At 51.5% G+C, this 26451-nt stretch overlaps 1 protein-coding gene across 2 annotated transcripts in view; it reads left to right on the plus strand.

Moving 5' to 3' along the window:
- Positions 1-26451, plus strand: part of Cuedc1 (CUE domain containing 1) — a 94995-nt gene that overhangs the window by 48681 nt on the left and 19863 nt on the right. For both annotated transcript variants that reach the window (NM_198013.3, NM_001172099.1), the window contains one exon: positions 21739-22348. In NM_198013.3, the coding sequence (NP_932130.2) occupies positions 22007-22348 (342 nt within the window). In that variant the 5' untranslated portion in view covers positions 21739-22006. Of the gene's footprint in view, positions 1-21738; positions 22349-26451 lie in introns of those variants that run through there.

Here is a 26451-nt window from a genome sequence, read left to right on the forward strand (position 1 = left end):
TGTGTGTGCTACCCTTTGCTTATTCATTTGATGGACACTTGAGTTATTTCAGCCTGTAGGCTATTACGGGCAGTGCTTCTATCTATATTGGGGTAATGACCTGTTTGTACTCCAGTTTCAACTCTTTTGTAAGGGTACTTATGAGCAGAATGACCGGACCACATGAGAATTCTGTTTTCCACTTTTTGAGGCTCTAGCAATCATTTTGGCACGCTGAACCTCTTTATATTCCTACTGATACTGCATTTAATATTTTAAAATCTTTTTAAACTATAGAAGTAACAGGAGGAGCCTGGTGTGATGGGGCACATCTGTGATCCCTGCTCTCACGCAGTGGAAGGAGGAGGGAGGATCAGTTCAAGGATCAGTTGAGGTTACCTTGGCTGCATGGCAAGTTTGAAGCCAGCCTGAGCTACCTGAGGATCTGTGTTAAAAATAAAACATCATGGCACATGCCTTCAATCCCAGCACTCAATCGAGGAAGAGGCAGGTGATCTCTTTGAGTCTGAGGCTAGGTCTACAAAGAGAGTTCCAGGACAGCCAGGGCTGTTATACAAAGAAACCCTGTCTCAAAACAGCAAACAAAAATTAATGAATAAACTAAAAATAAATCAAGGTGGCGGCCTTGTACCCCATCACCCGTTGCTTTTGTTAGTTGCTGCCACTGAGAGATAAGACGTGGGTGATTTCTCTGTTGGCACATGTTCTCCAGATTGCAGTCTATGTGGAGAATGCAGGGTCGGTTGAGCCTTGCACTGGAAGCCAGGATCCCAGAGCCACCTTCCCACAGTCTCAGCTTTTCCTAAATCACCCCCCACCCCCACCCCCATTGCTCTAATAAGCAGAACTGTGAGCTCCGTCTTGCTGGAGGGCCACCCACCTGGCCTGAGGAGGTTGACAGACAGGTCAGGCCACCTTCCCCTCTGGGAATACCAGGTTTCACTTCAGCAAGGAACTCAGCCAGAGTTTGTGTGTGTGTGTGTGTGGGGGGGAGCAGGCTGAGTGTGGGGGTGCATACACGTTCGAGTGCACACAAACACAAGTCCACACCAGGCTCTAGCAGTATTGGAGGAAAGGGTATTCACTATGAGAGCTTAGAGGGGCCCCAAGGCACTTAGTCCCTTCCCATGCTCAGAAAGACCTATTTAGGTCTGGCACAAAGCCACCCGGGAAGCCAAGGCCCAGCTTTTGCCAGTACCTTTCTCGGCAGAGCCCTGGGCAACTGCTGGGAGAGAGGACACAGAGGCCTGGAAAATCCATAAACGGAGTCGTCAGCCCCTGTGTCTTGGCTCCTTGACTGTTTATTGCTTCCTGCCCCGGAAAGCCCTTTACAAACACAGCCGCTTTGAGGGGGGCTGGAGGGGTGAGTGGGACCTGGTGGGTGGCCTACTGGCGCTGGGCGTCCAGAGTGCCCAAGGAACAGCATCTCTAAACAAGCCTACTGACTGTTGTCTGTCTTTGGCTGCCACCCTGTAGATTCCGGGGAGCAGGGTAGGAGGATAGGGGTGGATGAAAGGAGGGGGTGCTATCTAAGAGAGCTGAGACCCTCAGAGAAAGGCAGCGTAGCGCCCCAGAGAGTGTTTTATTTTGTCTTTGACAGAAACAGGGCCCTCACTTCTAATTTCTTTCAGGACTTCAGGGTTAAGCTCTGATGAGGTGTAGGCAGAAATAGAATGAAGACTTCACCTCCTGGGGACCTTGCAAGGTGGAGTGGGGAGTGGGGGAATGGGTGGCCATTCCCTAGGGCCTGTGACCAGCCCGAGGATTTCATGTAATCCAGGCTGGCCTCGAGCTTGTTATGTAGCATGATTGGAAGCATGCACCACCATGCCTCACATGAAACCTGTCTTCTTATTGTTTACATTGCTGTTATAAGAACAGAGGTGGGCTGGTGAGATGGCTCAGCGGTTAAGAGCGCCGACTGCTCTTCCAAAGGTCGTGAGTTCAAATCCCAGCAACCACATGGTGGCTCATAACCATCTGTAATGAAATCTGATGCCCTCTTCTGGTGTGTCTGAAGACAGCTACAGTGTACTTACATTTAATAAATAAATAAATATTAAAAAAAAATAAGAACAGAGGTTTTAACCGGGCATGGTGGCGCACGCCTTTAATCCCAGCACTTGGGAGGCAGAGGCAGGCGGATTTCTGAGTTTGAGGCCAGCCTGGTCTACAGAGTGAGTTCCAGGACAGCCAGGGCTATACAGAGAAACCCTGTCTTGAAAAAAACAAAACAAAACAAAAACAAAACAAAAAAGAGCAGAGGATATTTTGGGTTTTTTTTCTTCACTGACTTTTCTCCCTGGTAACCACATCTCTTCCCTCCCTTCCTCTTTCCTCAGAATTAACTACATCTCATGTCTTTCTTACCAGGGCTGATGGCTGAGATGTGATTCTGTGGGTTTGGTTGTTGTTTGTTTGTTAAAGGAATTTGATTATTACATTTATTTATTTATTTACTGTGTGTTCAGTGGCTGCCGGGAGGAGCGGGGAGGAGAGCAGAGGGTAAGGCTATGTATGCTCTGGCACGCCACATGCTTGGTCAGAGAACAACTTTTGGGAGTTGGGAGTTGGCTGACTCTCTTTCCTTTCACCATGTTCAAGCCTCCAGGATTGAATTTAGGTTTCCAGGCTTGGTGGCAGGTGCCTCTTTTCCCTCCCCCTCCTCTTCCCCCTCCCCTTCCCCTTCCTCTTCCTCCTCCTCTTCCTCCTCCTCCTCCTCCTCTTCCTCTTCCTCTTCTATTTCTTCTTTTTCTTCTTCTTCCTCTTCCTCTTCCTCCTTCCCTTCCTCCTCCTTCATTTCTTCTTCTTTTCCTTCTTCTTCCTCTTCCTCCTCCTTTTCCTCCTCTTCTTCCTCCTTCTCTTCCTCCTTATCCTCTTCCTCCTCCTCCTCCTTCTTTTTCAAGTCAAGGTATTAAGTAGCCCAGGCTAGCCTGAAACTTGATTTGTAACTGAGAGTGACCTTGACCTCCTGGTCCTCCTGCCTGCATCTTCCAAATATAGGGCTCACAGGCATTTACACACACACCCGCCCCCCCCTCTGCCCCCCCCTCCGCGCCCCCCCCCCGTGGAAGTCTGGCTCTGGAGAACAGCTGCAGCCCTAGCAAGATGCCTCAGTTGCAGTCCCAGGGCCACTGATGCCTAAGAGGACTTTTGTGGATGTTTTTCTCTCATCTGAGAACGGGACAGGGTGGGATGTGACACCTGCCTTCTTTAGGAATGCTGGTACCCAGGCAAGCAGCCTCCTCTCAGATAGATGGCTGAGGGGATATCTTCCATCTCTCAGATGCTGGCTCCTTCCAGAATCTTCCTCATAATGCTGGCTTGACCTCCCTGACTTAAAACCCTGCTTTTCTACCCTCTACTGAAGCCTCTCTGACTTAAAAAGTTTTGGAGTTAGCCTGGTCTGTACACACTTGTGCTATCCCGACCCCTGCTTTGTGTGTACCGGGACCCATGGCTTGCTTATTCTTTTCTTACTTTGTCAGTGCTGGGAACCAAAGCCAGAACTTGGTACAGTGTACACGCTAGACAAGCCTTCTACACACAGCTGCTGCACTCCCTGCCCTTGGCTTTTCTGATGGGATTTCACAAGATAGCTCAAGCTGGCCTTAGACTCCTGCTCCTCGTGGCTCTCTCTGCTGCTCCAGTGCTGTGGGTAGTGGTGTAGGCCACCATGCCAGGCCTGCCTGTGTTTTAAAGGTGGCCTGTCTCTGCCAACTTCTACAGGGGATCTGTTTTGGTTGTGCAACTCTGAACATGCCACACCCTCCTAGCTCCTTTCTGAAAGTAAAATAGTATACAGTCCTTGCTCAAGAACAAAAGGCCCTCGGCTCAGGCCTGCGTGTTAATGATTTTCAAGTGTGGCTACTTCCTCTTGCCTGGCCTGACTTGCATTGGCAGCTGGTGGAATGTGCCTGCATTAGTAATATGTGAGGAGATTCCAAACCCGAGCAGGGAGGCCCTGCTTCTGACACTAGACGGCAGTGGCAGAAGAGCTTGCTAATGAGCTGGGACCCTTTTCTCACCCACCCCTACCCCCACCCCATTCCCTGTTTTCCTGCTGCAGCTACATACTCAATGTTGTCCAGTCTAGCTTCTGCTCCAGGAGGACTGCAGGGGACACTGTTGCCAGGTCACGCCTTGTGCCCAGCCCTCCTCTGCCAGTATCCCATCTGCCTGAGACAGAGATACAGAGTTTGTTGTTTTAAGTAGGGGTGTGAGATTCAGGGCAGAAACCTGACCTGGTTGCTCCCTGGCTGTGCGACCTTAGAGAATTACCTTGTACCTCAGTTTCCCTACATGCAAATAACAGTTCCCAATTTTCAGGGTTCCTGTGAAGAGTTCCCGTGACTAGCCTCGAGCCTGGCTGATGCAAAGGCTCCTGGACTTTCTTTCTAGTTTTACAAACTATTAAGTGGTTCGTACATGCAGCGCAGTCATGGCGGGCAGTCAGCATGGTCAGAATGGAAGTGATTTACTTTAGAGTCCGTAAATGACAAGATCAGCAGATCTTAGTATAGTCCCCAGATGTTTCTCACTGTGGAGCTTGGGTTTCCATTTCACCTCCTAGTTCCTATTTGTTCGTCCCTTTAGACAAATTCTTAAAGATTTATTTACTTTTTTTTTTACAAAAGTATGTCTTCGTATCTGTCTGCATATGGGTATGTGCACGAGATTGCAGGTGCCTGAAGCATCTGGATTTGCAGTTGCGGGCTGTTGTAAACCATCTGATGTAGGTGCTGAGAACTGAACTCAGGTCCTCTGTGAGAGCAGCATCTGCTCTTTACCCCCGAGCCTTCCTTCCTTGCAGCCCCTGTCTGCTTTCATTATTTTGTTTGCACAGGCTCACCACAGATGAAAGTGGTATGAAGCTGAATTCCGTCCCATGGTGCACTGTGCTCTCTGATGGAGAAGCTACAACACCCAGGAAGCTCGGCATGTTTGTTATGTCTGGTTGAATGGAGAGGCAGGGCTATTGCTTATATCTGAATCAAGGAGGCGGAGTTTATGGCATACCACTGGGTCAAGGAGGCAGGTTTAGCTAATCTTGGTAAAAGCCGTCTCTACAGGGGTGCAGTCTTCAGGCCATATGTAGGCAGCACGGGGAGAAAGCTATGGCAGACACTTTTGGCATACACTATTAACATTCCCACTTGGGCCAGAGGACAGCTTTGCCCTCTGAGCCTCCGGAGGCTGGAAGACTTTGCTAGTTTCCCATCAGTCTGAGGCTTTGGTCCTAGACATGGCTGATTCTTGTCAACAGCTCGCACGCCCTTATAATTTCACACACTAGAGCATCCTTTCTTCCTTACCCAGCTCTGGTGATCCCTACAGCTACTCTGTTAAGGACTCATAGATTTGAAAAGTGGTCATCATCGAGCACTGTTTGATCACTAGCTGAATGTAGTGTTATCTCTTTCTCATGTGTGTGTGTGTGTGTGTGTGCACATAGAAGCTAACGGTCAATGTGAAGTGTCATTTGGTTTTATTTTGTTTTTCATTGGACTGGAACTCACTAAGTGTGCTGAGCTAGCCAGTGAGCCCCAGGGATTTACCTAGTCAGGTAAGAGGATTATAAATTATGCTACACATTTTTTATGAGGCAGGGTCTCTAATGTAGCTCTGGCTGTCTATGTAGAACTCACAGAGATCTACCTGTCTCTGCCTCCCCAGTGCTGGGATTAAAGGTGTAGGTCATTATGCCTGGCTACAAAAACTGGGTTCTGGGGATCAAAGTCACCCCTCATGCTTGGAGGGCCACCACTTTACCAGCTCAGCTGCCATCGCAGCCCCTATATTGTGGGTGTTTCCCTGCTGTTGTTTCTTTGTGTGAGACAGGGCCTCACCATGTAGCTCATGGCTGGCCTAGGACTCTCCACTTAGATGAGGCTAGCCTTGAACTCATGGAGGTTTGCCTCTGCCTCCTGAGTACTGGGATTAAAGGCATGGACTATTTTAATGGTGACTGTGAAGCGATTCAAAGACCGAGGAATGTCTTAAGGCTTCTAGAATGTTCTAACAGCCGCTGGCTGCTCCTCATGCTGTCTCCCTCATGTCTGGATAACCTTGCAACCCATTTGTATCGTCTGCACCTTGGCTTTGTCCTGTGCTAGGAGGAAACTCATGTCCACACACCCCAGGCTGTGGAGAGACGGAGCCTGTGCAAGTTGGGGCTTGTGAGCGAGTGATTTGGCAGCGCTTTTGTTTGATGACTGTTGACTTAGCCCAGGTGTGCAGACCCAGTGTTTACAGAACCCTGGTTGGCTCTGGGCTGGAGCTGGAATGGAGAAAATAGATGTTCCGGGGAGGAGGGAGAGGGTGTGGATAATCCAAAAGCCATTTGTTTAGGGCTTGGAGCCAGAGAGAGGCTGTTTCTGCAGATTTTCCTAAATCAACCAGACAGGAACTCTTTGTAATGAGCCTTCAATGTATGTTGACCTAATAATCCTCAATACTTACTCCATACACATGTGAGCCATCTGGGGCCTCAGAGATGCACGAGGATGGAAGGGCTCTCAGAGTGCACAGGGTCTTCCCTGACCATTTTCACAGGAGGTCTAAAAGGTGAATAGACTTGCCCAAGGCTCCTTGGCTACTTAGTGACAGAGTTAAAACTGGAATTCAGGTCTCTAAATTGCATCACCCTTTAAGACGACAGTCCCATGTGACCATGGATCGGAATGGCTAGGAGTTGTGAAAATGCAGGTTCCCTGGACACACACTCCCAGAGGTTGCTATTTAATAGCAGCGGAGAATGTGTCCTTAGCAAAGCCCCAGGGACATCTGATGACAGTGAGTGCCACACTCTCTGCAGATGCTACCAGAATGTAGAAAGCATTTGCTTCCCAGGCTGTAGGAAGGCGCGGATGCATTCCTCGAGGCCGGAGAGAGGGGCAGAGCCAAGCTCTAGTTATTTATTTAGCTGGTTTTGAGACAAGGTCTTATGTAGGCCTGGCTGACCTTGAAGTGCTATATGTAGCTAAGGATAATTTTGAACTTTAAATCCTCCTGCCTCCGTTTCGGTACTATTGGTGGGATAGGTAATGTATCACCATGCCTGTGTTATGAAGTGCTTGCGGCTTTGGAGTTCCATGCATACTAGGTAAGCATTCGATGGACTGAGCCATAGCATCAGCCCCTTGCCTGGCTTTAAAGCAGAATGCAAGTGACCAGAGTGTTAGGAGACTCCGAAGTCTCTTTTCTGCCCTGTGAGGCAAGGCTGGTTAGAGTTGGCCAAGCTCTGGACAACTTGTAGCATGCACCTGACTCAGTGTTCACATCTATAAAATGGCTAGAGTGAGGTGCACGGTGCATGATCTTTTTGGAGACATTGTCCTGAGGATCCTGTGGCAGGGTGTTTAAGGAAGGTCTGCCAAAAGACATCCACTGACAGGTCCTGGGTGATGAGTAATTGCTGGGCGTGGGTGAGGGCGGCTTCTGCTTCATACTGATGAATTTCTACTGACCGATCCAGTAGAGAGACAGGGGTTCTGGTTCTGTGATGAAAGTGTCCAGGTCCTTCTGACTCTGAGGGACTGAGATGCAGTGACCTTCTGCAAAGGTGTCACTGTGGGCTATCACAGTGGTGTCTTTCCCTGGTCCTGACCCCCACCCTCACCTGTGCATCCTAGGGGTTTTCAGTGGTTTGCCCAAACAGAAACTGTTGCTCTTCATTTTCTGGAAGTAGAAGAGATCCAGGCTCCTGGGAAGCCAAGGAGGCTGGTTGAGAGACTCCAGGGATGCCTGCCCCTTCTCTGACTACCCGTTTTGAGAGCCAGAACTACAAGCCCAGCTGGCCCTAGGCCCTTGCCTACCATCCTGCCAGAGGCTGGGCTTGCAGGCTGTCTGTAAGCAGAGCCTTGGCTGGCAGGCCACTGCCTGCTTCTGCCAGTTCTACCCTGTCAGGTCAGCCTGACCCCACCAATGCTATAAACACGATAGTCACAAGATAGCAGCTGGGGGAAGGGGTTCCTGGGGGATTCTGGGGCCTCAGGTGGCCCTGCCATCAGTCTGCTGAAGCGAAAGCCATGCAGAGAGAGCATCAGGAAGTAGGTGGGCTAGTGGTACCCGTGGGTATATGTGTGTATAATTTCAAGCCAGCCTTAGAGCTGGGTGAGGAGAGAAGCAGACCAAAACCCCTGGGTTGAGAGAGAAGGGATTTGGAAAAGACGCCGAAAAGGGTGTCTGTCTGGGACGGTTGGCCTAGAATAAGCATGTGGCAGGGCTTAAGTGCATTGCTGAGTGTGGCAAGGAGCAAGAGCCTGTTAGCACACATGGGCCTGTGAGCTGTATGTTGGAGGGAGCCGGAGTGTGTTCAGGGAGAGAGCCCTGGCTCGGGATGCTAAGGATCTGCTTCCTGTCTCTCAGTTACCGCTCTCTGACCTTTGGCCAGTTGTACCTTCTAGAAGTGATCACATGAGGTTGCTACTCTGTTTGTGACCACAGGGACTTCAGATATGTGTGTGATGGGGATGACTGAGAACATCTGACGGGGAGGGATGCTGGGTGCTCCCAATTGTAGAACAGGAGCTCTACAACGACAAAGCTATGGAGGGAGGAGTGTCAGAGGGATCGGGGTGGGGGGGGGGACCAAGGCAAGCAGGGAGCAGCCAGTGGCTGGGGAAGTAGCTGGCTCTAAACAATCCCATCAGCCATCTGTGCTGGGTGGAATTTCTGACAGTGTCCTGGCTGCTCTGTGTGTGTGTGTCCCTCTCTGCTGCAGCTGCTGCCCGCTCCTTTGAAGTCCAGCCACCCTGTTCCTCACCCTAGCCTGTCATTCCTGAGCTGCCTAAGCAGTGTCCCTGAGCATGTAGACTGTCTCCTAGAGCCTGAAGACCCTTCCCTAGAGGGCAAGCTCCCCAGGAGCCAGCCTCCTGTCTTAATGGCAGAAAGGCTAGGCCACCCAGGATGGGATAATAATATTCGAGTTACTTTCACCTTACAAACTTCTCTGGAGTCCAGGTCTGGCCAGAAGGACTGTGGGTCTAGTTCCTTGAGGGCTGCAGGACCACCCATGCTGGGGCTTCTATGCTTCATGTAGTTCCTCTGCAAGGCTGGATTGGGCCTGAGATCACAAACTGTCCCTGACTCCGCCCCTGCTGTGTAGTTTTGGAGTATGCAGGGCTTATGTCAGCCCTACACCTAACCAGTCCACCATGAGTGCCCCTCAGAAGGCCCACCTAAGAGGTGTAGGTCTCCTTGTTTTGCAGACGTGTGGAGAGATACGAGTCACCTAGACACCGGCAGAGGCAGGATCTGGGACACCCACATTCTTTGGTCTCCTATTCCAGCTCAACACAGGCACCACCAACCACATCAGGCCCTCAAGCCCAGGTCCTGTCTCCACAATGCTGAGGACAGGGACATCCCACTGTCCACTGGGCCTTCATTTTCCCCTTGTTGTCCTCTACTAGGAATGAGCAGGTCCCTAACCAAGGTTGGGGCAGAGGGGAAATGCATGCTGGGAGCTCAAGCTGTTCCAGAAAAGAGTGTACCCAAGCAGCCCCAGGTGACAGGGCTGGTGGGGACTCTAAAGCTGCCTTGTTTTGTTTTGTTTTGTTTTGAGACAGTATTTCTCTGTGTAGCCCTGGCTGTCCTGGAACGCACTCTGTAGACCAGGCTGGCCTTGAACTCAGAGATCTGCCTGCCTCTGCCTCCCAGGTGCTGGGATTAAAGGTGTGTACCACCATGTCTGGCTATGCCCATGCCATTCTGCTCTGGGCTGGCTTTCTTCTTGAGACTTTTTCTATCCTTGATGTCTTCTGTTGCTGTTGTTTTATTTCCAGAGATGGAGCATATAGCAGAGGTGGGTAGAGCGCTCGTTTTACCTCATGCAGGAAGGTCAGTCATCCCCGGCCCAGCATAAAATGGGTGTGGCAGCACATGCCTATGATCCCAGTATTTAGGAGGCGAAGGCAGGGGGATGAGACCCTTAAGACCATCCTTAGTTTATGTAGCAGGCTGGAGACAGCAAAACATTTACTTCGGTGTCCGACTGTTGATTCAGATTCTGATTCCGTTGCTATGTGAGCCTATGTGAGTCAGTTAGCCACTCTGAGCTTCAGTTTCCACATCTATAAAATGGGTAGAGTGATGGTTTCATTATAGTTACTTGATGAGATGATTTACAACAGGCATTGAGCAAGTGCCTGTCCATAGTGAGTACTCATAGGCACTTTTATCATAATTATCAAAGAAGCAGCTCAAGGGGCCAGAATTGTGGCTCACTTACATAGCACACGCTTATCAGGCCCGAGGTCCTGGGTTCAATTCCAGCAACAAAATAAATAATTGATGGCCATTGTGGATAACATACATACTCAAAATGAACGGAGAAAATCACTGGTTCTGCTAGTCTTTTGATGTTCTTAGGGCTCTTTACATATTTTCAAATAAATAAATGAACATGGACAAACATTTTGAAAGGACACAAAAGTCTTAAGAGCCCTCTGACCCTCTCCATACACATGTGCAGACATTCACCATCCTCAACCCCTTCCACGGCACACTACAGTGTCACAACTAAACTCACAGGCGGTCTCATTGCTCCTCTAAGTCTCAAGCAAAAAGAGACACGAGGGGCTGGAGAGATAGCTCAGTTGGTTAAGAGCACTGGCTGCTCTTCCAGAGGTCCCGAGTTCAAATCTCAGTAACCACGTGGTGGCTCACAACTATCTATAACGGGATCTGACATCCTTTTCGGGCATGCAGGTGTACATGCAGACGACCATCATTTCACCGACCTCCTACTGGAGGAAATTTCTAATAGTTCTGATTTTCTGCTGTCCCATGACCACAAGGCTCAGCTTTCTGTCCGTGTTAGGCTTGGGTCAGTATAGGAAGACTCCATAGAAGTGGGATTCCTGAATCAGTGTGTGGGAGCACAGGGCGCATCCGTGTGTCAAGTAGAGATATGGGTCGGGACCTTTCCATCCTTAGGCTCTCTTCTGCCGTTCTGAGGCGAGCATCCCCCACCTGCTGTTACTTGGTCTAGATTTTCCAGGCATGCTCACATGCTCAGCTGTAGAGAGCTGACTGTCAAGAGAGCCCCTGCTGCTATCCAGACTCCAGAGCTCATCTGTAGACCTTGCAGGCCCCTCTATTCAAACTCTTGGGCCCAGGCCAACATGAGCTCACTCCTGGAGCGGGACCAGATTCCTGGCCCTGCACCTGAGCTGCTGGTGACCTTTTCTCCAGGTCTGGGTCTGGACAGCTTCACTTGGTCCCAGGCACGTACATGTTCTTGCCAGTCCCTGGGGTGGAGTGGGAAGCAGCCCCTCTCCGCCCAATGAGGTCTCATCTCCTCAGCCCAAAGTTGAACTGTTGGCTGAGTTGGCTGCGTTTGTTGATAGAGAGAGAAGCTGTTGTGGAAATATTCCCTAACCCGCCCAGGTTTTGGTAAACAGTCTGTTACTCAGGCAACTTGACAGCTTTGGTGGGAAGGGGAATAGGAGCTTGGTAAGAAAACTGGGTTTTGTGAGCTTTCTGTTCTTCTAGATATAACTTTACCGCCAGCCCTTTCTTACCTTGCTCCCTGGACTTGAACACTATTTCATAACTGGAAGACCCCTCTCCGGCCCTCCTCAGCTCCCTTAGGGTTAGTTTGTGCCCTGGGATTCAGTGCTGCCCCCAGTCTGGCGATCTTTGCCGTGTGCTCCTTCTCTGTCCGTTCTGTGGTCTGTGCCAGGGAACAGAGTGGCTCTCCAGCCTGACGGATGCTGTGTTGAATCTGGAATCAGACAGCTTGGGTTCAGATTTCAGCTTGGCCACTTAGCCATGTGACCTTGAGCAAGTGTTTCACTCTCTGTAGCTCACTTTTCCGTCTATACCGTTGGAGAGGGTGGGGGAGCATTTACTGCATAGGACTGCAGAAAGCATAAAGAACATTGATACACGTGAGGCCCTTTGCCACGGTGCCTGGTGAGGAGAGAGGCTCAGGCGGTGGGCATCAGTCATCGTGGCTACGATGCCGTTATCATTTGTTGGAGACAGGGGTCTCACTATGTAGCCCTGGCTGGCCTGCAACTCACTATGTAGGTCAGGCTGGCCTTGAACTCACAGAGGTCTGCCTGATTCAACCTCAGGTGCTGGGATTGCAGGGTGTGAACTATGACACCTGGCCTTAAAAATAATAGTATCTGTTATTACATTGAATTTATTTGTACTGTATGTATGTGTGCTTAAGCTCACTCAAGCACACATATGAAGGTCAGAGGACAACCTGCAGAAATGAGTTCACTTCTACCATGTGGATCCTGGAGGTGGGACTCAGGATGTTAGAGGTGGTGGCAGGTGCCTATACCCACTGAGCTACCTCACTGGCCTTATTTATTTATTTATGAGACAGGATTTTACTATATAGACCAGGGTGGCCTTGAACTCACAAAGATCCTCCTGCCTTTGTACCTTTGTGCAAGGAATAAAGGCACGCACCCACCCCACACACATACTTTAGTTTTCTGTTTTGATCCTGGGTTCTCCCAGTATCAGCCCATTTAGCATTCATCCTGTGCTTACAGGTATGAGCCACCACCCATGAGCTTAACACAGGAGCTGGTTGTGTTATGAATGTCTGCAGAGCTTCATCAAAGTTGGAAGAGGGACTGGACTCCTCAGGGCTCCTTTTATGGCTGCTAAGTGTCAGGGCAGGGATGAAGGATGGTGCCCAAGGGCTGGCTGAGGATCTAGGGCCAGATCTGCCCGTGGGGGAGGGATCTTAACTTCCTTTGGAGTCCTTTGCCCTGGTGCCTCACCCTCAGACACATGTGGCTACAGACTCGGTCACTTGTGTTGATGCAGGAGAAGGAAGAGTCAGGCAAGGTTCTCCTCACGAAGCAGCGCAGATCCACTTAGATAGAAGGAGGGGTTACAGAGGCGTTGTGCCATGCGCTAGTCCTGGGTATGGCCTAACCTCTCACCCTGCTAGCTCTCCAGACTGGAAACCATGTCTCCTCCTAGCAGAGAGTTTGGGCGTCTTTTTTTTTTTCTTCTTTAAATTTATTTTTCTTTATGTGTATGTGTGTGCACCTCTGTGTATACCATGTTTATGCAGGTGCTCACAGAGACCAGACGAAGATTTTGGATCCCTTGAACTGGAGTTTCAAGTGGTTGTGAGCCAGCTAATGGATGCTGGGGACTGAACTCTGGTCCTCTACAAGAGCAGCAAACTCACTTAACTGCCTAGCCATCTCTACAGGACACACCCCGCCCCCTTTACTCCCCACTCCCCCGCCCCTTTCTCCTTATCCCCTCCAGCACTTTCAAAAAAAAAATCCTCGTGAAAAAGAGATGACTAACAGAGGTAAGGGACCAACCCAGGTCACACAACAGGGCGTGGCAACAGTGTTTTTCCCTCGGGTTTCCCTCCTCCCGCCATGTCCAACCTGGCCTCTTGCTCTGGTTGCTGCGCCAGGGTTAGAGAATGGGCACAGGTGTAGCTGCCCTGCAGTTCTGGGGGCTCTGGGAATGAGGCAGGCTTTGTTGTCGTCCGAGCAGCTGTGACCGTTGGGGCTGAGTATCCATTAAGCCGTTTCCGAGCCCTGGGCGGGAGCAGGAGGCTCGGCATTTAAAGGTCACCCGGCTTTTGAAGCTACAGCGACATTAATAGCTTGTGAAGAAAACAAGCCTGTGCAGGGGCCGGAGGACAAGGCGGCTCTGTCAGCGCTGCCCCTCCTCCCCAGGGTGCTTGGCCACACACATGCCGGCTCGGGCGCGGGCGCGCGCGCGCGCGCGCGCGCGCACACACACACACACACACACACACACACACACACACACACACACACACACACACACACACACACACACACACACACACACACACACACACAGACCGTAGCTTCTACCTCTTGCTCATCCACCTCTCCCTCCTCCCTTTTCGAGCCTCTTCAGTTCTGATGCCTTAGAACTCGGCAGACTGCCCTGCACCCACCCCCACGGTGTCCGAGGTGACAATTGTATGAGGAGGCGGCTGCCGAGCCCAGCAGCTTCTCTGTTCACACCGCGTCACCCACTTAAGGTTTCCCTGGGACTTAGCCACATGACCTCATTCTGACCCCTCTGGCCCTGGTATCATGGAGTCTTGCTGAAGCAGTCAGCCTGGGCCCCCCTTCTCTTCCCAGATGGGTAGGGTACAGATGTCACCCTTCAGGTCTGATAGCTTGTCTCGAGGCTCTGCCGCAGCACTGGCTGCCCAGGATTCCCAGTCCGGGTAGGCACTGGAGGATAAAATGCCTTGGGTGGATTAATTCCATCTCCTGAGGAGAGAGCACAGAAAGTGGTGTCTTGACTGCAACCCCAACCCCCACCCCCACCCCTTTCTGAGATGCCTGTGCTATCCAGTGGCTCTTCTGTCCTCCCGTCAGTCCCAAGGGTGGGGGATGGGGCACAACAAGGTTCTGGGAGGGCAGCTGCGGTTAGCCCTTTCCCAGGAGCCGCTGTGGCCTGGGCCCTGGGACACCACCTAGTGGCCTGGTCTGTTGGTGTCACTGGGCTATGCATGGTTCTTAGGCAAGAAATGAGTCCCTTAAGACTATTGCAGGTGGACCAGATGTTCCAAACGCTCCTCATCCACTGACAGAGAGGAAGTCTGGGGTAGGTGGAGATGAGAGAGGGAGAGGGAGAGGGAGAGGGAGAGGGAGAGGGAGAGGGAGAGGGAGAGGGAGAGGGAGAGGGAGGGAGAGAGGGAGAGAGGGAGAGGGAGAGGGAGAGGGAGAGGGAGAGGGAGGGAGAGAGGGAGAGAGGGAGAGGGAGAGGGAGAGGGAGAGGGAGAGGGAGAGGGAGAGGGAGAGGGAGAGGGAGGGAGAGAGGGAGAGAGGGAGAGGGAGAGGGAGAGGGAGAGGGAGAGGGAGAGGGAGAGGGAGAGGGAGAGGGAGAGGGAGAGGGAGAGGGAGAGAGAGGGAGAGAGGGGGAGAGGGAGAGGGAGAGGGAGAGAGTAAGTGCTGGCCCACAGCTTCATACCTCCTTCTGGGGTCTCAAGTTCTAGGTTGACCCTGTTCTAGCTTGGGGAAAAATACAGTCAAATTGGCAGTGGGAGAGGCACTGTCTCCTGACCCCTGGGGCTGATTGTGTAGCCGTCAGAATTGTGTGCAGGGAGAGAAGGCCCTGATGACAGTCAGAGAGAGCTTGTGGGATCCAAACGGCTGCTGGGCTTTGGACACCCATAGTTGGTTACTGTGTTACCCCACCGGTTGCTTCTCTGCTCGTCCACTTAGTTAGCACAGGCTGACTGTACTGGGTGCTTTGTGGACACTGGGAGCTCCACACTGGATGTGGCAAATCTGCCCTAAAAAATGCTGATCTAGTGTAGAAGATGGTCACTGGCAAGTGCACTGTATATGATGTTTGTGACAGAGGATGACAAAGCAGGGCAAAGGTCAAGGAATGCCGGAAGACAGACTGAGCTGATAGAGCAGTCTCCCTGACAATGTGGCAGGGACCAGAAGGAGGAGAGACAAGGTGCTGAGAGAGCTTAAGGTCCCAAAGGAGAGTGTAGGTTTGTTGGTCAAGTGATCTGCACAGAGTGCTCAGGGTGGCTGGATGAACGGCAGCCACGTCAGTACGTGTCTACGTGTGTCTGCATGTCTCTGTGGGTGTACCTGTGGGCATACACCTGTACTTCTTTTGCTTGTGTCCCACTCGGGCTTTGAATTTGCTATGTAACTGCGGATGGCCTTGAAGCAAGTGTTCCTCCTGCCTCCGTTTCCTGATTGTTGGGATCACACGTGTGCATCACCACACCTGGCTTATGCAGTGTGCTGGACTCAACCCAGAGCCTCCTGCGTGACACACAGGCACCCTACTGACTGAGCTGCGTCCTTAGGCTCCATACAGACACATTTGAAGGCAGGAACACAAAGGATCTTATAGACCATGGTGAAGTTCTGGGATGTGGTCTAAGGACTAACAGCCAGGGACTTTGGAGGTAAGGAAAGACATGTGGCCACAACATGCAGTCCACAAGGAAACAGGGAGGTGGCAGAGGACAAGAAGCCACCAGATCCTGAGGGACAGTCTAAAAGGCAAGGAAGATGGGGATTGTTGTGGGTTGAATGGAGGGTGTAAGGGATATGTTCTTTTTGTTTTGTTTTGTTTTGTTTTTTTGAGACAGGGTTTCTCTGTGTAGCCCTGGCTGTCCTGGAACTCACTCTGTAGACCAGGCTGGCCTCGAACTCAGAAATCCTCCTGCCTCTGCCTCCCAAGTGCTGGGATTAAAGGCGTGCACCACCATGCCTGGCTAAGGGATACGTTCTTTTTTTTTTTTTTTTTAAAAGATTTATTTATTTATTATATGTAAGTACACTGTAGCTGTCCTCAGACACTCCAGAAGAGGGAGTCAGATCTCGTTACGGATGGTTGTGAGCCACCATGTGGTTGCTGGGATTTGAACTCAGGACCTTTGGAAGAGCAGTCGGGTGCTCTTACCCACTGAGCCATCTCTCCAGCCCAGGGATACGTTCTTAAAGATGGTCTCCAGGCTTTGACCTCAGCGGGCAGAGGTGGTGCATAGACAGGAGACACAGGCAGGGTTGGATCAACCTATTCTGTCAGAGCTACTGGTGGGCATCTGGGCAGAGAGCATAGTAGGTTGCATAGTTGTGGTGTAGAGGGAGTGTCTGGAGGAAAGGCAAGACCAGGAGCTAGCATGCAGCTGGCAGAAGATATTAAAACCACAGGATTTCCTCAGCGGGTATAGCATGAGGTACCAAGGCCTCAGAACAGCCCACCACAGCCTGTCCCAGCAGGGACTTCCTCCATCCTAGGAACCCAGATAAGTTCCATCGCAGCATTTCTCTCTCACACACACTGCTTCTGCCAGAGAGGAAGACGAGGTGCTGAGCCCTGAAATCACTTTCCCAATCCATGTGAGCCCTCCTAGGCTCACATGCGGGCCCAGCCCTCTGATCCTCAGGCTATCTTATCCCTGGTGCAGACCTGGCCATCAGCTTCACGAACAGGCCTTCCTAAGGCAGGAGGCTGGCTGTTTTGACCTTGGACAAGGCTGGCTGAGCCACACTGGGGCAGCCTGCCCACCTCCCTGGGCCAGGCTCCAAGTGACTCAGGCCTTGCCGCTTCTCACTTTCCAGTTGGAAGTTGGAAGCTGGAAGCGGGCGGCTCTGGGCCTGGCTCTCATGGCCCCCGGGGGAGGACAGGTATGAAGTTTCTGCTTCCAGGTCCCGAGGTCACCCACACCCACTCGCTCAGGGAGAGGTCTAACGGGCCCAGCAGGTTTGATTCACTTCCTCCAGCCCAGCTCATCAGGGATTACCTTCCTGTTTCTTGCCCACAGGAGCCGTGGGTTCAAAGAGACGACCTGCTCTCTCCAAGGTCATGTAGCCAGGTCTGGGGCAGTGCCAGCAGACCTTCCCCCCCCCCCCCCCCCCGTTCTGTCTGGGTCATGTTTCCTTTGATGGAATGTCCTAAACCCAGGCACACGTGGCTGCATTTCTCGGGCTCCTTGGCTCTCAGCCCTGCAAGCCTTACTTGGCATGTTAGCTCTCTCGGGAGGTAGGGATACCAATTCCGGTTTTTCTACGTACCCACTAACTGTGCAGTTTTGGACAAGTCACTCGACTTCACTGAACGATTCCTACCACTCATTACAAAGTGGAGACGGGCTGGAGAATTATAATAAAGATGAGGGGCGCTTCGGTGGTGACAGGGGAAAGTGTCCCGTGTAAGTTCATAAGCCCAGGTCATCTGCGCGCCTCCTTTCTTTCATGCTTTTTAAACCGTTTTTGTTTTGTTTTGTTTTGTTTTTGTAGCAGGGTTTGTTACAAAAGGCAGTGTGACTTGGTGATTTTTTTTTTCTAACGTTCCTCAGCCCTGGCCTCAGGCTGGCTTTAAGTTTAGCAAGGAATAGAAAGGACAATGCGAGCCCCTACCTGGTGCTAGTTACAGCAGTCTGGGTGTCTCTGAGGCGTGCCTGTTCACCAGATCCCGTTTCCCCGGCTTCCTGTTTCTGAACTACTTTCTCCAAACCCACAGAGCTGCCTTGGTGGAAAGAGCTAGGCTTTTCCATTGCCCATGCCATGTCCTTGAGCTCCTTTCTGCCTCTCCAACTGTGCTCATGTGGGGACACAGTTGCAGGGGCAGGTTTGGGTAGTCACAGGAACCAGGGTGTGTCCTGCTGCAGAGGCCTCAGGGCCTGGCTTGTGCCGGGAGATCCACGTATCCATCCACGTATCCATCCACGTATCCATCAGTGATCTGGAGGAAAGCCCTGGGTTGATAGCCAGAGGCTGGGAAAGAGCCCCTGTGGCCTCCCTCTTTCCCTTCCACGGGGCAGTGCAGCTGCACACTCCTACCCAAGCCTGCAGGCAGTCTGCCACAGGCTGAGGGCCGGTTTGTTTCTTCTACATGGAAACAGTGTAAGCCCCTAAGAGCAGGACCCTGGGGTAAACAGTCAGTTCCAGGATGCCTTGCCAGGGTGTCTCAACACTCAGAGACCCAGAACCCCAGGGACCTGTGAGAGGGGGTTCATGGAATAAATGTGAGCCCACTATTTTTCTTCTTTCTCTTCATGGAGTTGCCCTTGGCAGAGCGACAAGCCTGGTCGCTAATCTTTCTGTCTGAATTACACTCGGGGCAGGGAGATGGTAGTGTATTCTCAAGGGCCTTAATCAGAGCCTCTGAACCCATGTGTAATATCATCAGGGCTTGGCTTCTGGGGCCTGGTGGCCCAGAGGTTAGAGACTTGAATGTAGGCCTTCTCTCTTGACAGAAGCACTGAATTGCCTCAGACCTCCTACGGTAGGGGTGGGCAGGAGGGGAGAGGAGGCCATATGTATTTGGCAACTTTCTTGGACTCATTCTCACAACCCAATCCCTAGACTGATCATCCGCGGCCACCCTTGTGACATGACTCTGGCCTCCCTTGGCCGTGACTTGCTCCTCTGGGCAGGCAGGAAATAGAGGGAGTGGGATGGTAATTCCTGATTCACTTAGTTGACAAGCATGTCACGCGATGAGGTGGGTCTCTGTTGTGATGTGGGACGATGCCTACAATGTGCCATTAAGTAGATAAATGTAGTGGTACAGTAGTAGAAGTTATGGTTTAATTACATAGCAAAACAAACTTATGCGCATGGTAGCATGTGTAAGGATGTCATACCTACACATGGTGTGGGCACATGATCTCATTTAGGAGTTCTCTCAGGGCAGGAAGGGACTTCAGTGCCCACTAGCTATTCAGAACCTGTATGCTTGTAATTTCCCACTTTCAAATCCAACCCATCAGGTGGGCACAGTGGTATATGGCTATAATTCCAGCACTTGGATAGTGAAGGCAGGAAGACCATGAGTTCAAGATCATCCTTAGCTACATAGTGAGTTCAAGGATAGCCTGGACTACATGACACCCTGTCTAAAAAAACAAAAACAAAAACAAAAACAAAAAACAGACAAAATGCCTTCAAGATGGTCAGGAGGTAAAGGCACTTCACTTACCAATAAGACTGGTGACTTATTGATCTCCAGGGCCCACCCACATGGTAGAAGGAGAGAACTAACCCCCAGGAGTTGGTCCTCTGACCACATGTGTGTCACGCCCTCCCTCCCACAAACACACAAAATAAATGTAATTTTTAAAAAGTTTTTTTGTTTTGTTTGGTTTGGTTTTTTTCGAGACAGAGTTTCTCTGTGTAGCCCTGGCTGTCCTGGAACTCACTCTGTAGACCAGGCTGGCCTCAAACTCAGAAATCTGCCTGCCTCTGCCTCCCAAGTGCTGGGATTAAAGGCGTGTGTCACCACTGCCCAACTTAAAAAAGTGTTTTAAAGTTCCAATCAATTCACCTCTCTGGAAATAGGCAGGCACCCAGAATAGGATGACTTAAAAATATTATGTCTTCCAGGTGGCAGTGGTGGCACATGCCTTTAGTTCCAGCACTTGGAAGGTAGAGCTAGGTGGTGGATCTCTGTAAGTTCAAGGCCAGCCTGGTCTACAGAGAGATTACCAGGATAGCAAGGGTTACATAGAGAAAAAAGCAACAAACATAAGAATGTTCATGTCCTTTTGAGGAAAGGGGGGAAGTAAGGTGTTAAGACCTCAGTGTTGTAGGTACATGAAGCCACTTCCTGAGTATGACCTCTCACCTGGAGGTTTGTATGGATGCATTGATGGGTCTTCCCATCCTGGGTGGAGTGCCTCCCCACTACCACATCGTCCCTGCTTCCCTCTGACCCAATCTTTTCTGTCATGGCAGTCAGTGCATGGCTACTCTGAGTGTGACAAGGATTTGCTCCCGGGACAGTTTCTCCATCCGTGGTTAAAGCCATGGCTCCCATCCTAGAAAACAGAGACTAGGCCTACATTTGGTTCATCAAGCTTAAGAATACCTTTAGAGGAGCTGCATGTGACAGTACCGTGGTAAGGAGGCAGAGGCAGAGGAAGCCTGACCTTGGGGACAGTAGAGGCTACAGAGTGATGGGGACAGTGGGGGGCTACAGAGTGAGACCCTGGCACTGTTCTACAAGTTGCTGAACCAATTCAATCTTGGGATAAGATGGAGAAAGTCAGATTTTTTTTTTATTGCTTTGCAGTGTGTGTGTGTGTGTGTGTGTGTGTGTGTGTGTGTGTGTGTGTGTGCAAGTCAGGGGACAATTTGTAGGAGTCAGTTGTCTCCCTACACCATGAGGATGCCAGGGATTAAACTCTCGCCATTGGGCTTTGTGGCAAGCACCTTTATTTACCCACTGAGCTATCTCACTGGCTCCAGGTTTTGGTTCTTTGAGACAAGCTCTCTCGTCTAAGCTGACCAAAAACCTCAAGGATGACCTGGAATTTCTCATCCTCTGGTGTCTGCCTCAGGAGGTGGGAGTGCTGGGCTTACACTCCTGCCTCACCTAGTCAGGTTTTATTCTGTGGTGGGAGTTCAATTAAGGACTTCATGCATGTGAGGCAAACACATCACCCAGTGAACTGCAGCCCCAGCCCGGGATGGAGTGCTTTCAGACATTCTTGTCTCCTTTGTCTACACTACCAGTGACATCACCTTGGTTACCATTTCTATGCCAGGCTCTGAGAGGGCCGGGTGGTGTTCTGTTGTAGATTTCAGTCCCTAATCACACTTGTCTTAGAGTCCTGTCTGTGCACATCCTTGTGATAGCCTTGGGGACGGGCTAGGTTAACTGTGACAGGGAACTGGGTCTGAGATGGAGCATGAACAAGACTTAGAAGTACAATATTCCTCACGACAGGTTTGGGAAGCTCAGTATGGTGGTGCATGCCTGTAATCCCAGCCCTTGGAAGGCTCATGCAGGACTGTAGAACGCTGAGGCACCGGGATTAAGAGTTTAAGACAAGCTATGCAATGGAGGTGCACCTTTGATCCTAGCACTCAAGAGGCAGAGGCAAGTGAATCTCTGTGAGTTGGAGGCCAGCCTGGTCTACAGAGGGAGTTCAAGGACAGCCTCAGCTATACTTTGAGTTTGAAGTCAATATGAGCTCGATGAGACCCTATCTCAAAACAACAACAAAAAAGAAAACAAAATAAAGAAATAGGGAAAGATTATATATGTATACATGTGTATGTAAGCATATATACATACACACACACATATATATATATTTACATATTAACATGCTTATCATGCACAAAGTTCCCGGTTCTATCTCCAGCATCCAAACTAGGGAAAACAGAGAGAAGCTAGGTTGCGGTTACCCTCATTTCCTAACAGCTGACCACCAAAGAGTTCAGGTTCGTTTGCTTCAGCTCCTGCCTCTGTCCCTCATTTCAGGTGACACCGTCAGTCCGTTGCAGCCCCCTGTGCCAGGATGACTCGAGGATGCGGATGATCTGGAGTCCATCTAAAGCCTGGCCGAGGTCCGCATGCCGCCACCACCCTGGTCCCTGTCCCCTAGCCCGGGCCGTGCATTCCCTCCAGGAGGAAGCACTGCAGTGAGTTTTCCGAGCCTGCGGAGCAAGCAAGTGGCCCACGACGGAGGGACCCCGGGCCAGCGGCTTCTTGGTTTGTTGGAAACATTCTCCCGCAGTGGCTCTGCAAGATGACCAGCCTGTTTCGCAGGAGCAGCAGCGGCAGCGGCGGTGGCGGGGCCACTGGGGCTCGCGGGGCCGGGACAGGGGCTGGAGATGGCAGCACTGCCCCTCAGGAGCTCAACAACAGCCGGCCGGCCCGCCAGGTGCGCCGCCTCGAGTTCAACCAGGCCATGGACGACTTCAAGACTATGTTTCCTAACATGGACTACGACATCATTGAGTGCGTGCTGCGTGCCAACAGCGGAGCGGTGGATGCCACCATAGACCAGCTGTTACAGATGAACCTGGAGGCGGGTGGTGGCAGCGCCTATGAGGACAGCTCGGACTCAGAGGACAGCATCCCACCGGAGGTAGAGGCGGGGCTGGGAAAATTCACCTCCAATAGAGGTCCAGCCTCTTTTAGCGGCTCTGGTTGCTCCCAGCCACAGCAACAGCCACAGCCACAGAAGGCGGGGTGGGTGGTGGGTGGGAGGTATGGGGGTTGGGGGTGGGGAGGTAGGGGGGTCAAATAACAAGCATCTCCCCTTAGGAAACCTAAGATCAGTCAGTGACCAATATTATGGATAGCAATCATGCACTCATTCAACAAATACCCAGCAAACAAGCACCTACTCAATTGTATGCTAGGGATAGCACAAGGCCCTGGATAAAGTCCTAAGAACTAAGGTGCTTGTTTAATATAAGCCCCACTCCAAAATCCTGACCCCTAGTTCCAAGCCTAGCATTTCCAGTGTGTACTTTCCAAGAAAGACCTTTTGGTTTTTCAAGACAGTGTTTCACTGTGTAGCCCTGGCTGTCCTGGAATTTGCTCTGTAGACCAGGCTGGCCTCAAACTCAGAGAGATCTGCCTATCGTTGCCTCCTGAGTGCTGAGGTTAAAGTTGTGTACCACCGCTGTGGGTTGCCCTGGGTTTATATTGTGATGTTAATTCTGTTTCTTCAAGGGAGGCTGCCCAGATGAAGAGTGGACCAAGTATTCAGGAAATTTCTTGTGATTCTTCTCCCCCATTCTAACTGGTCAATTAAAGGCTAGAGCCTGTGGTTGGACAATGGAAGGGAAAGGTGGAGGTCTTAGAGAGTAGAGGAAGGGTAGGGAACAATGGAGAAATAGGAGGTGGAAGGTAGATGGAGCAGAACCACATGGCCTGGAGAAGCCACAAGTAACAAGGGATCTCGTAGCTGGGGAATAGATTAGTGTAGTGGTAGATCTGCCCACTCTAGGCATATAGTTTATAAATATAATAAGTAGGTTGTGTGTTTTTTACATGGGCTTATTGCAGTCCTGAGGGTTAAACCCAGGGGTTCATACATGCCCTGCAATCCCTATGCCCACACCCCCAGCCCAGGATTTCCCTGTGTGGAGGGTGGGGAGCGGGGTGGAGAGGAGCAGGGGGCAGGGAACATAGAGACTTACATTTACTCTGTAGCTCAGGCAGACCTTGAACTTTCCATCCTCCTGCCTCAACCCCTCGGGTAGCTGGAATGACAAGCATGCTCTACCAGGCCCACCTGAACTCCACTCTCCCCAAAGTCCAGCCTGTGCTGGGCACCTCTAATGCTTCAGAAATACATCTTTTCGTGTTTCTCAAACTTGACCAGAGCAGTCAGTCACCTGTGTTTACATGGGAACTCTGGGCTAGATTTGACTGCAGAAACCCAGACTCCTTGGTCCTCCTGCCTCCCCCTCCCTCCCTTAGTGAGTGCTAGGATTCTTTCTCCATGGAGAAGCTGTGTGGGCAAGGATGACTTGAGCCAGTGTGGTGGTATTTTCTCTCCAAGCACATAGTGGTACAAGGGGGATGTTTGCAATGAGTAGATGATACTAGTGTTTGTGTGTGTATATGTGTGTAAACCAGAGACCAGTTTAGGGTGTTGTTCCTCAGGATCCAGTTACCTTGGTTTTGTGGGGCAGAGCTGGCTAGCTAGTAGTTAGGGTGCTGCAGGGATTTTCTACTGTCTCCACCTCCCCTGGACTGGCATGACTAGTGGGGGCCACCAGCTTTTTATACAGGTACCATGTATTGAACCCAAGACCTTGTGTGGCAAACACCAACTGAGCCATCTTCTCATCAGCCCCGTTGACAATGTCTTTGCGCCTCAGCTTTTTGTCCCCTTTCCCTCTGTTAAACACCCCTTTGACCTGCCTGGATTAGTCAATGGAAAGAACAGTGAAAAATCCAGACGCTTCTCCTTGAAGGGAGGCACGAGTTCACGTGCATGTGTGCACGTGTAGGTGCATTCTTTCAGTGTGAGCTGGGACGTTCCCTGCATGCTTTGACTCTCTATGGCCTTGTTGGTCCTTGGATTCTGGCAAGCGGGGCATATCCTGCTTTGCCCACAGCTCCTATGGCATCACCGACCTCTGCAAGGGTTCCTCAGCCCCCGGGGCAGCCATCCTGTGCTGCGCTTCTGTTCCCAAGCCATCTGCTGTCCACGTTGAGCCCCTTCTGGGCCATCCTTGGCTCTCTCCCAACCCCCACCTTTGGAGGCCTGCCTGGGACCATCAGCAGGCAGCTCCTGAGCCACTGCAAAGTGCTGCGGAAAATTTCTGAGGAGCAGTAGTAAGAGTGACAATAACTACTGACTGGAGAAAGCCCCGTCTCTCGAGGCTGATGGATGGTGGGCTGGCTCAAGGGGTATCCTTGTCACAGAGAAACGGCTCCTGTCAGATAAATGGCCCAGAGCCTGCTTCCCTCCCAGCCTCCGGAACACCTGGCTGGCACTCATCACCCAGTGAGTTGGGCTAGGGGACCACAGAACTTTTAGAGCCAGAAAAGCTCCTTGTGGCTAGAAATGGGGGGGGGGGCACAAAGACGCTGGGGTTCCATTTCTGGGACTACAGATTTTCCTTACTGGCCTGCTCACCACCTGCCTCTTCCCCACTATCAAGCATTGCTCTCTAGAGGGCTGTGTTTGCTGCTCCAGGAAGCTGCACTGTAGTGTATTCACACAGGGCCCGCATGCCTACCTGGGCTCCTTGAGTCTGGGGGCACACCACAGATCAGAAGAAATTCATGGAGCGCTCTGCTCCTCTCCCTCTCACCACACCAGGCCTGGACCCTGTCCCTCAGAGCCAATGGCTGTCAGAAATAGGGGTGTGTGGGCTGGAAGAGGCAGCAGCCAGTCTTCTGGGTACCCTAGGATCTTGCTGAGCACCTCCTGTGCTAGGCAACGGGGTGTCACCAGGAGCCCATTCCTCACACCATCTCCCCACCCCCACATCCTTTTCCTTCCTGGTGGAATGTGGGGTGAGCAGTGCAGTGGCCTGGCCAGCCAGGCGGCCTCATTCTTCTTCTGCAGAAGCATCTGTTTAAATACTTTCTGTCTCACAGGAAAGAACGCGCATTCCAGGGCGGGAGCCTCCTTGGGTCAGGCTGGCGTGCAGAGCATTGCAGTGTGCTCACTGCCAGGGAGTCTCTGCCAGCCTTCTTGTTCTGGGCGCAGCTGGGTTAGGAGTCAGCTGTATCAATGGAACCTGGCCCAGAAGAAGCAGAGACATAGCTTTAGGGGTGTCTTCTCCAAACCCAGGGTTCAAGCAGGGTTGGGGACTTAGGGTCTGAGTCAGTCAGGGTCTCTGAGCCCTTCCCAGGTTCTTTGGTCTCTGAGAAAGTGGGGACTGAGCTGTGGGGGAGGGGTGGGGGGAGGGGTGTGCTGGGGATCTGCCCAGATGCCTCGGGGTGGGGTGGGGGTGGGGGGGGCGGCAGATTCATATCCACTGGATCACAGGAAGTTGGCTTCACCCTATCTGTCCTTAACCTTTCCCTGCCCTGCTTTCTCAGTGAAGAGAAAAGGGTCCGGAGGGACAGTAGGCAGCTAGGCTGCTCACCCTGAGCATCTATCTTACTTAGGTGTGCAGGCTGCCTGAGGGGAGGGCGTGACTGCAAAGCCCTCCTCGTTGAAGATTCCGACCTAAAGCCAGTGGGTGTTTTTGCCCTATTAACCAGTCATCGGCCTCACAGGGCCTGTTATCTGATTCTCAGCAGACAGGACAGGAGGATCAGAAGTGGTCTGTTCTGCGGTCCTTTGAGCTGTGACACCATCTTAGTCAGAACTGCTCTGACTTCCTACACCAGCCCTTCAGCAAGCTTGGGCCTGTTCCCTCACGGCAGGCAGGAGGGTCATTAGAGGGTCACCTGTGGTTTTAGCCCCTCCCTCTCTCCTATAGCCACCTCCCAGTGGGTTGCATTTTTGCTCCAGCTGCAGATGGATTCGAGAGATGCTGGAGTAGTCAAGGGGTTAGCTAACTGGGGGTGGGGGTGGGGGCTCTATGCAGCTTTCAAGAGGTTGTTATCCTATCTGTGTTTGGTTGGGCCTTTGGTGATACAACTGTTGTGGTGGTGCTGGTGGGGGCACTCCTAGACTTGGGTGAGATCACTTCTTTGGCCAGTCATTGGTGTTCTCTCTTCTTCACATCTTCCCAAGAGAAGTAATGAGACAGGTTCAAGGCCAGCCAG

Source organism: Mus musculus, chromosome 11, assembly GCF_000001635.26.
Source record: "Mus musculus strain C57BL/6J chromosome 11, GRCm38.p6 C57BL/6J".
NCBI lineage: Eukaryota > Metazoa > Chordata > Mammalia > Rodentia > Muridae > Mus > Mus musculus.